Here is a 12,049-nt window from a genome sequence, read left to right on the forward strand (position 1 = left end):
AGTAAGTGAATGGTTCATTGCTTTATTCAATATCGTAATAATTGCGATAAAATGTTTATAATTTCAGTTATTATTATTAAACTTATTTCTACCATTAAAAACCTAACTGTGTGAAGTACAACCATTTGAAGCAATGACAAAACATACAAGCTACTTAAAGAGAAATTGTTATTTTTTCAATTTGATTTGGATGATTTTTAACTTTATTAACAACCGCTATTTACTGCTCATAGCCAAGTGTAGGCATGACATCTGTTCTTTAACTATTTTACTGCTCATCAAAAGGTGTGACCATTGAACCTCCTGGAACTTATACAATACAACACTGCCAGTTGATTTCACCACAGTCTAAGTATGAGTAATACTTTGTGTGTGTTTTATTTCTTATTTCTGGTAAAATTGGAGTATAAAGTGCTCAAAGACTTTTGTGCAAATGAGTTAGTTGTGAAAAGATGTAATTGATCTGGAAAACAATATATTTTTCCAATTTTAATTTTTAACTTACATTCTTGTTTTATCAAGATCATTATACAAGTTGACAGGTATTTTAAAGAAATATCATTTAATAACAAAACTATAACGGTAAAGTATTGACATTTCTATTGGTATCAATTAATATTTCTCAAAATCAGACATTTATGAAAAGTGATATTGTAACCATACATTTATAACTTACTTTAGTTGTTCATTAACATAAATTGGTACTTTAGTATGCCAATTAATTATTGTTTTTGTTTTTTCTGCAGATTATTGAATATATGTTCAAATAAATCATTAGCATTCGTATTTTGATAATATGCGTTTGTTACGAAAAAACCGTATTAAATCCACAAATTGTTCTGGAATTCACATCAGTTGCTCATCATGGAGTTTTCTCTCCAAAGCGGATGTCAGACTTATTGTAAACGGTTAATTACCTTCTTTCCAGGTTTTAGGTTAGGACAGTTAAAACAGTGTGTATATATGAAGTTTTATTTATGAACTTTTTATTTAAGAAAGTTGGTTTTGTTAAGTCCATGAAATCTTTTGTCGTAAAGAGAATGATATGATTACGAAAGAAAAACTCCTACCAAAAAAGTAACTACAATAAAATTTAACATCTTTCCCGGTACTGTTAACAAGATAATAAACAAGAATTGGAAGTTGACAAAGTCTCACAAGACCCAGCCATATCTGGTAATGAACAGTTGTTTTCATGACAAAGATGGTCGAAGAAATTTAAATTACAGCAATCTATTTCGACCACATATCTTTCAAGACCCTCGATGTACTTCTAATAGACTTTTTTGGTTTTGGTGTGTTTAAACGTAGTCTATAAAGTCCACTTGAAAATATAGAGGAGGGTTTTTTGGAGCTTTTGTCAATTTGTGTGATATAGGACTGATGCAGTTTCAGGCAATAGTCAATGTAATCAGACCAACTACGATTAATAATGGAGGAAATAAATGCATAGGTATCACATGAGCTTGGACATCGTTCTTACGAAGTGCTATTAACCCTCAGCACTTGAAAACTAGAATAATTAGACTGATACATTATTGTGTTATTATTAAACTATAAAAAATAAGGTTATATCATCGACATGCAAAGCTCACAGTTGAAATCATAAATTATTCTTTCTAGTAACAGCTACAATATTTTAGAGTGGTTCATCATATACAGTAGCGTGCGTGCGTTTAGTTATGGTGGCGTCTATCTAACTGATCAATAACTAAAGAAAATGTGCAAGGGCTTTCTTAAAATGGAGCTTGTTAATCTACTCTCTGTACAAGCACGAAAAAGATACATGACTCAAACCTTCACAGTTATAATAAACACCATCTGCACAAGGAGATGCATGTGTAATCATACTCTGAGTTCATTAGATACAGCACTAACGAGTGGACGGGGTGAAAGTTTCAATTAAAATTAATATAATTTCCTGAGAATCGATTGAGCACACCAAAACCAAGATAATTACAGACTACAGAATATTACGTCCTGCGAATTCACATGCGTTAATTAATAGCTACACGTGAATTTCACGCTCAGGTACTGAGGCATGAAAACGGTTTGGACAGTTGATAAAGCAAAAGCAAACTGTGAACTCCATTTGACCTTATAAATATAGAACTGGTGAATAATGTGAATGTTTGAGATATTCCCAAACAAGGCCCTATACTCCTGTTTTAGTAACTCCTATATACTGTTAGTCATAGTCGTTCCCACGTGTACTGACGAGTTAGAAGTAGCTTAATAAAGCAAAATCAGATAAGCTTAGAATACCTTCAAACATTTGTTAAAACTCAACAGAAAGATGCTTGTATAAATAAATAGTGAGTTTTATCGTTTTCTTGAAGTTTCATGCAACTGAAATATTTTATTTATCTTTGAGACAAATATATCTTTTGACTGACTTACGATTAATAAAAGATTTTTCACGTCGAAAATAAAGAACAAAGTAGTTTGTCAAGAGCAGCGAAAATAAAAACTTAATTTAATCACACAGTTATTATAAATGACCGGATTAACCTATCTAGTTAGTGTTCATCGGGAATGAGCTTGTGAAGTTCGTATGTTGGTGTATTTAACATTTGGGGACTCATATGCAATTTTCGCTTCTAGGAATGCATTCTGCATTAAGAAATCTCTTTAAGATATCAGTATACGTCAAAGATGGAAATATCTTGAGCTTAGAGTCATATGTGCGTGTTTTTTTAAGTTTATCAAGACGTTAAAAAAAGTGAAGAAACAGCTGCTGATTGTTAAGGTGAGAAAAGAGAGTTCTAGAAACTGACGATAAGTTGTTGCCCATTACAAAGTTGACAAGCAATAAACTAGCAAGTTGGCCCCATTATAGCGCATCTTTGAAGATTCCCAAGCTCGTCGGTTACCGACAAGTCCGCCAAGACGGCAAAACGTGGCGATGTTGAAATTTGAATCTTGTTTTTCTATTAAATGATATGTAACAATAAAATAATCAGAATCTGTGGCTACGTTTGATCAAGCGAATCGCAATAATTATTTGAGGTATCCGGCCCGTGTAGTTACAATAGAATAATAAGAAAGTATTATGTATTTTTAATGTTTTGTGTAACATGTGTAGATTAATCAGACTGGCATACTTGTTTTAGTAAAAATTATATTTTTCTGCTAATTGAAGCTCATACACGGAAGATGCTTCAAAAAAGTTAATCTTCTAATAATCCCGCTGCCTTTTTCAGACAGTTAAATGTATAAGGGGTGCATTTATGTCATGTAGGTACAAAAATACACAAATACAATATTTAAAACTAAATATACGCTGAACAATATATAAGTTTTGAGTTGTAGTATCTATTCATCAAATAGTTGTTTAGGTATTGTTAACTTTGATGAATGAAAAAGGCTATTAACGTTATACACCTAACTTCAAGTAATGTCTCGCCCATATGCATACTATTTTCGTGAGGCGCCTATATAAAAAAAAAAAAGACCTCGTGAAGTCATTATACCACTTTTCCATACTAAAAGTGGTTGTCTTTAATAAATGAATTCAACCCGGTCGTTTCTATTGGTTACCCTACTTGGGCTGTGAATTTAAGGTGTTCTCCATACTTGAGGCCGTTAGTGCGCTATGAGAGAAACACTAAATCTCCTAAGAGTTGGCGATGAGCACTGTTGACTGGGTGGTTTACCTCTAGTGTATCAGTTTAAAATCAGGGACAGTTATTCTCAGGTAACCCTTTGTGTAGTTTTGCACGAAAAGTCTGAAACAACAAAAAAGAAAATTAATTATAATGTCTATGGATCATTTCCTCAATAAATGTGGAGTTAAGGAATTTTTCTTTATGATCTTTCTCAAGCTGTCACTTTTTCACCGATGATGTTCAGGTTATCTTGAATTTCAATGTACACATAATTATTGAAAGGGCTATTACCATGTTTCATCAATTGCATCCAGGTTAAATTATGTATTAAATATGTTATACTCGATTTCTATAGTTTTGGTGCACATGCTCAAAGCATAGACCAGGTCATGCTTTATTTATCTAACGTAGAATACTAGTCTGCTTTGCGGCTGATAATCAAATAAACGTAAATTTTATTTTCCTTTTACACATGAGTAAATTCCTTCTGCACTTTATAACAGTTTTTTATAATCCTAAGGTTTAGTTTACGGATCAGTCGTATAAATAAAAAACACGCATAGAACTTCAAACACTTGTTATTCATCTTGACAACTTCAATCTGTTTATATATTGTGATTTTCTACATGTATGATAAACGTACAACACGACGTGGTGTTTGTGAAAAGGATCACATACAGATGGCATTTCACCTTTCGAAAACAAGAGCAAAGAGAGAAGGAAAATAAAATACTTCAGCAATCTTCACAAAGAGGGATTTTCACCAACTTTTAGCCCCATGCTAGCAGCAAAGAAAAGGTGCGGTTGACAGCTGTAACAGTATGTGCTCGCCCAACACGACCATAACCCAGTGTCAAATGAGATTAAAAGCATGGCTCCTTCTCCAGTCTATGATTGATGGCATAGTCTTAGCTTAGTACCAGATTTACGAAATCCACACCTACTCAAGAGTTTTTCCACTGGCCCTTGCTTTTTCTGATAAATTTATTTTTCATGCAGCAAATGATCTGTAATTTTTGTATAACATGCACACTGAGAGATTTGCTTCGTACTGCTGTTTCTCGGAGAGTGGAAGTAGTTGATGATAGGAAGCTTATCTATTTCTCTATCTAAAGGAGTATTACTTAGCATTGGGTAGTCTTTCAAAAGTTGTGCTCTCCATTTTGAATCGTAATGTAGATGTACAGGCTATTATTTGGGTCTTTACACTTTGAATTTTAAATGAATCTTAAGATCTTCATTGGAAGTGTTGGCACTCAAATCACAAGAAAGCCTAAAACATCCATCATAGATTCAATCATCCTACACAATATTCACAATATTTTCCTTGTTATCCAATTTGAAATAGTTTTTCTATAGAAGAGTACAATACTAATACCGTTTAAGGTTTTTTAATGCAAAAATAAACAGTAACCTATTAAACTATAAAACTGAACAACAATAATTAATAAAACTCTAAACAATCTAAAAAGCTAGTATTGATTAATATAATGATATAAGAATTCAGTGATTCAGAAGCTCTACAGGGCTAAAAATCGTAAAAATATCGAAGTCGGAAAGAATAAAACTCGTGAAGGGCATAATAAAAATAAAATGGGTCATACCTCATCAAAGAAGTTGTGTCTTTGTCTTTGTGTATAATATGAAAGAAGGTAACCCTTCTCTATTACTAACAGTTATAGTACTATAACATGAAAGTAAAGTAGAAAAAGGTTTTATTGTAACCTATGGAAGGATCATTACGGATTGTTTTTTGTGTCTACTGTTGAAGAGCCAGCCAATTCCAGTAAAACTTCTGTCCATGCTCTTCTATTCAGCTCTGATGAGCCTAATTTGCAATAGCACAAAAGACCGTCACATTTCTAGATGTTTATAGAGACGGATAAAGCTCTCTTGTTGTTTCCCGTCCTGGGCTAGTAGTATCTAAAACACCTCGCCTCTCATGCACTCCTTAACTGTCCATGCAATGAGTGTATATTGCATGTGTGTCCGAAAGAACACACATCAAAATATCTGATAAGTCTAAAAGGGAAGACATTGAGGCGTGGCCTGAATTTCAATTACGGAAATCAACACCCGTAGCTTAGGAGTGGTTAAACATTAACGAGACACTACGAAATTGAAAACAAGTATAATCTTCAACAACTCAATATTTTCAGAACAAAGCGGTAGAAAGATTACGATGCATTATTGACCAGACAGTTACTATATCTTTGTTTAATTAAGCCGTTTTTATTTTAAATTATTGACGCTGTATCTTTCTCTTCCCTGTATAGTTGACCTTTCAATTACAACTTTTTTCAGGCATAACTTTTGAAATAGTCAAGGTCTAAAGTGTTGGTTTATGATATATTTTTCATTTTCAGAGAGATAAGGTCGATGTTTGTATGGCATTGTTTATAAAACGTTATTGTTTTGTGTTCATTGAAACATTATATATAACATCTATTTTCTATACCTCTTTTAGGAACAATACATTCTTATACAATATTTGTTTTTTTCCTATTATTAAGGAGTACTGACATATGCAACAATACATTCTTATACAACCTTTGTTTTTGACTATTATTAAGGAGTACTGACATATGCAACAATACATTCTTATACAACCTTTGTTTTTGACTATTATTAAGGAGTACTGACATATGCAACAATACATTCTTATACAACCTTTGTTTTTGACTATTATTAAGGAGTATTGACACATGACTGTAATCCGAAGAATAATATTAACAACGTTTATCGATAAATCTGCAAACACGTTGGCAATTTCATGTCTCTTCAGAATATGCTTTACATTGTTCTTGGGTAAGAAATATGCACACAATGAGTATTTTTCTATTATTTTTTATTGACAATAAATGCTTTCGTGTGTATTGTCATAAGATGCTGCGATTAATTTTGCACAGTACACCCAAACGTAAATATAATACTTACCAAAATATATTTAGAAAAAGCACAGAGTAAATTAAATACAAAATATTTCAATGTCTATTTAGTATTTTATATCTTTACTTTTCTATCTCATAGAACCTTTTTGTTGATGAAATACATGCTAATACGTTGTTTATAAGAGAAGTATAGAACTGGTATAAATTTTATATAATTCTGTTGGGATTCTTTCATTGTACATCCTATGAAAATATTGTTTTTCTCAGATCGTGTACTTTAATGTTTACTTACACGCACACACATATATATATATATATATTAGACTGCTGTGTCTCAGCCGGCCTGGATAACCGTGGTATTAGGCGAAATGTCTTCTCGGTACTGGTTATAGTAGATACAGTGTGGTTGACATATTATTATACACTCTTTTTTTTTTACTTTCACTCAGAAGTTATTATTAATAGTACATAGTGGTTGCCCCTCCCCCCGTGGCACAGCGGAATGTCTGTGGACTTATAACGCTAGAAACCTGGTTTCGATACCCGTGGTGAGCAGCGTACAGATAGCCCATTGTGTAGCTTTGTACTTAATTACAAACAAACAAATAATAATACATAGCGGTTAGTTTCATGTAGGAATCAATTATGTTGGTTACATAGACGATAATCTATATGAAAAGAAGGCATGGTCAGGTGATTAGGGCACTCGACTCGCAATCTGAGGACGTTATAACGTGACGGTCAATCCCACTATTCCTTGGTAAAAGAGTAGCTCAAGAGTTGACAGTGGGTTGTGATGACTAGCTGCCTTCCCTCTAGTCTTTCACTGATAAATTAGGGACGGCTAACGCATATAGCCCTCGTGTAACTTTGCGCGAAATTCAAAACAAACAAACAAAACCAGTTAAAGGCCTACCAGTAGTTTGGAAAAATCGTTGACATAAAAAGTATTCATATACGAAAAAAAAACCCACTAAAATTCGATTTAAGAGAAGTAGAAAATCGGTATTAACAATGATAGAAAATTGTTTTAAAATATTATTTATATAGTTTCTCAAGAGTTATTTTGTTTTAAAGTAATGTTAACTTTAAAGGTGTAAAAATGCTGATCTCGTTAAAATCGTTAAAACAAGAATTCAGCAACTGAAACCTAATATCATGTTTTGTTTCTCAGTTATACATAAAATTTATACATATAAAAATAAGTTTCACATTTTTTACTAATCAATTTTATACCGTTATCTTGATAAGAATATTAAAATATCCATGCCTCACGAATTTATTTTGTCTCAAGGTTTTCCTACACTACTGTGGTGTTAAAAATCTAAATTTCGGATATATTACAATGTATTTTGTATTCAAAACTATTCTTCAAAAGATATTACAACAAAAAATAGAAAGGCTTTCTCCTGATATATTTTACATGTACTGTGTGAAACCCGACGTTGTGTACGTTATTCTTGTTTCTTTCCAAAGCTATAGGAAAACTCGTCTCCCTCTCTCAGCCTGGTGGACAAGGGTTAAGGTAACTAACAAAAGCACGGCGTTATCATCAAAGCTCAGTGTTGCGTTTCTACTGAAACAGCACAGCTACCTATCGTCGTGAGTTGACACGCCTGCTGTACATTGACGAGTTCCAGCTTTTCTCGTGCTGAGAATTGCTTGCCTTGGAGAGCTGAACACGAACATTTTGTGTGTGTGTGTGTGTGTGCTAGTTAGGAACGTAAAACATGAATTAGAGGCCGCAGTCATCCGTGTCAGAATAGCTACTTTTTGCGTTTACTTTTTTGGAGTATTTTCACGTAGTATTTTAGCCAAATTATAAGTTTACGTTGTTATCTGTGTAGGTGTTATTTCTTGAAACTAGCCAGCTAAAGAAATGCCATAGCCAGGAAAACTAAGAAACTCAGATCCTTTATACCTTCAGTGTGCGTTAACATTAACGTAGCCAAATGATCTTCTCTTAGTCAAGGCGAAAGAATAGCCTAAATATAATGTTTGGAGTGAAAACTTCTTGCACCATAGGTTCGATTACAGAAAATTTGTTCTATGCATAACGTGCAATTTAACTTGTCAGCGAGAAGAAAACCAGCGAAATAAATCTTGAGAACATCATCAATATTACAGTCTGTTTATAACTTTGTCGAAACTTATCAAAATAACTGTAAGCGAGGTGAGCTGTGGAACTTTCAAAGACCATTTTTCATGCTTTTCTACTACTTGCAGGTAAGAAAAATGCTATTTTTTTTCTACTTCAACTAGTTGTTCCAGTCGAGCTTACACAAGTATGAGATTTTATTGAGCTTAGTTAGAAAGTAAATTCAACGTCTTACAAAAGAAAAAGTTAAGTGACTTTATAATGACAAGAACATGACTTTTGGAAGTTACTAATTTATTCTTAAGTTCTTCCAACCAAACACACACCCTGTATGCACCACTGCTTTGCTGAAACCCTCCATCACTATGAGAAAAATATTAGCACAATTTACACGCGTGTCACCTTCGTATATGAAAACATTAAAACTAAATTTTAGTCGTTCTGTCAAAAGTCAGAAACAAGATATTACAATAGAAAGGACTCTAGTTATGTGGAACAATGACTTATAGTCGTTGAACATGAAAAAGTTACAATCACATTTCTATGTTAATGTTTTACTTCTAATTTTTGACATGCCTTAGTTTCTTAAAACATAAAATAATAAGTGTTGTTGTTTTTTACGTTTAGTGTTGAATAAGCTAAGAAAACTGAATATAGTTCAGACGTTTTCTGGGGGTTAGTATGAATTACTAATAAACAGATAGAAGAAAAACTTCAAGAATAGTCATTGATCAATGTGGTGTAAACCCGACCGTCTACTGATGTTGTTTATTGAGAATTTTTGAATCCAACGCGAACCCTTACTATATACGCGCTCTTTTTTTCTCAGCTTGATAAGGCTAGTTTGGCATGGATAATCACCAGACATTCCACTCTCATAGGAGTAACAGTAGATAAAAGAAGAAAAAATAAAATAAAACTTGCACACTCGACCTTAGAAAGAGGGGCATGCATGCACGACGACTGAGAAAACACCGCACTTCATTCGTCACTGGGGCGTAATGCTTTTTCGAGGGTTGCTCGAATCAGTAGTTCATGTTGACTTCCCTAGGACTCTTAAAGAAAATTCAGGATTCTGATTCCGAAAGAGCTTTTCTTTCCCCACTTTCTATGGTTCATAGTTGTAGATATTTTTACATCCACTTGATCTTTGGCGCGGAGAAAAACATACATTTGATCATAGTGGGAAAGAACCTACGAACTGACGAAAACTAACTTACTCTCTCACCACGTTAAGTAGTTTTGAAAGTAGTCAGAACTAGTAGCTGAAGTAGTAAACAACATGACTTATATATAAGATCATGCTTCTATAGGCAGATTAGTGTAATCGAACCAAATCAAGATACGCTGGCAGGATGAAGTAGTTTAGTTCATCAAAAGTCTGTTTGAATTATCTCCGAGTTGATAATTATTATTTCAACAGTAAACTATCTGAAAATTCGTAGAGACACGCCAATCACTTCAGTACTAAGTGTGTCTATAAAAACGTTCTGTAAAATATTGTATAGATTCCTATTTTGGTTACAATTGTTGGGAATGTTGAGGTATTTCTTCAAATAGTCAATTTGATATATTATTAGGATATTATTTTCCAACAGTTTGATCTATTATTAGGATATTATTTTCCAACAGTTTGGTCTATTATTAGGATATTATTTTCCAACAGTTTGATCTATTATTAGGATATTATTTTCCAACTGTTTAATCTATTATTAGGATATTATTTTCCAACAGTTTAATCCATTATTATAATATTATTTTCTAATAGTTTGATCTCGCATATAACTTATTATCCATTTCTAAAGCTAAATTAAATTGAAAAATAAGACATTTTGTTTCAGCCTTTGACAGCCTATAGAACTGAATCTTAACAATAAGCAGGACCGGTTATATTTACCAAGAGGATATAATGCGGTTCAATAACAACCTCAACAGAACTACATTATTACAAACATTGATATTTCATGTGTACATAAATGGAAACAGAAACTTATAGGAGGACTGACATTATTATAGGGAAATGTTATGCTAATATAAGGAGTCTGACTGAGGGATATTTGACCTGCTTTCATGGTGAATATCATAACAAAATTAAAGCGTGCAGAAAGATTAACAAATTTAATATTTAGCATTCTCATTTGTGAAGATATTTCTATGTCATAACGTTGTAGCCAAATAGTTTGAATAGTTAAAAACTTGCTTCACTAGAACTTACTGTGGGATTAATGATTTTGTTCAGATATTCGGGTGTTTATTTGACGAGCAAGCCCTAGTTACCAGTTGGTTCAGCACAATGAAATAACGTTACTTTTAATATTATATATTTTAAATAATTTATTCTAGAAATTTATGAACATAGGTGTAGGTGTATAAAGAAACCTTGAGTTAATTATTAATCTCACCAAACAGCCAAATGTTTAAGCATTGCTAAATACGTGTGTACATAAAGCTACTGTTCAGAAATGATTTTCGTATTTAAAAATTTTGTTAAAAAATATTTACTTACGTTTTTCTCTATTTTTCAATGAATATCTCATATTTTTCATTAGATATATATAATTTAATTTTACCATAGAAGATGCATATGTGCATGTGTTTAGTTATCTTTATGTGTAAATATATATGTGTGTGTGTGTATATATATGATATATTTTACTCAGCTCAGTTGTAAGTCTTTATACAATTTGCGTTAGATTTCGAGGCTATCACATGTTTGGATTATTTCTATCAAAGCTCTCTCTATATGATGCTTTCATCTTAAGCTCCTTGACTATTTGTTTTCCTTTCACCCCTCAGTTTGCGTGTTTCTCTCTGCATCTTTTCACTCAGCTCCTGCGTTATATGGTCATCTTGGCACTCTTAGCTGATACAACACGCGCTACAGATGAACAGATTATGCGTCAGCACATCGAGCACAAATGTTTGTGTGAGTGAGCTCGTAAATAAAATCGATTCTGATGCCAGTGGCCAAAAGTGATGAAGTGTTTTTCGTTTCTAACCAATGGAAGTCTATGTACTTCCTCATCAGTTGAGGGTCGATAAGAAAAACAAATTATATATACGTTTGATCTTACTTCCTGGCAAAATATACCTAATAAATAAATAAAATAATTATAATTAGTGCTAAAATTAACTAAAAAATAAATAATGTGTTATTAATTCCTACCTTAAAAATCTGATTTGTAAAGAACTGAAACAAATAATTGAAATTCACCTGCTTAACCTGATTCACACCAAAACTGTTGTTGTCCATGAAAAATGATGATATTGTATATTTTATCTCAACCGACCTGAAGAGCCCTGGTGTTGGGCGAAGGGAAATGTCGGAGCTTTCACTCATAGTTTTTAGAATTCTTAAATGGCGCGTAAAAACTTGATTAATCCCACAATTTAGACAAACATAAATAAATTTATTGTGTGTCTATATATATATATATATATATATATATATA

General features: G+C 32.6%; 1 protein-coding gene across 1 annotated transcript in view; it reads left to right on the forward strand.

Annotated features, from left to right (window-relative positions):
* Positions 1–8,361: 8,361 nt before the first annotated feature.
* LOC106458315 (latrophilin Cirl-like) overlaps positions 8,362–12,049 on the forward strand; it is a 134,764-nt gene continuing 131,076 nt past the window's right edge. Inside the window, exon 1 of the mRNA XM_022384495.1 lies at positions 8,362–8,725. Within this exon, the coding sequence (XP_022240203.1) occupies positions 8,705–8,725 (21 nt within the window). The 5' untranslated portion in view covers positions 8,362–8,704. The remainder of the gene's footprint in view (positions 8,726–12,049) is intronic.

The sequence above is a fragment of the Limulus polyphemus genome, unplaced genomic scaffold, assembly GCF_000517525.1.
Source record: "Limulus polyphemus unplaced genomic scaffold, Limulus_polyphemus-2.1.2 Scaffold443, whole genome shotgun sequence".
Lineage (NCBI taxonomy): Eukaryota > Metazoa > Arthropoda > Merostomata > Xiphosura > Limulidae > Limulus > Limulus polyphemus.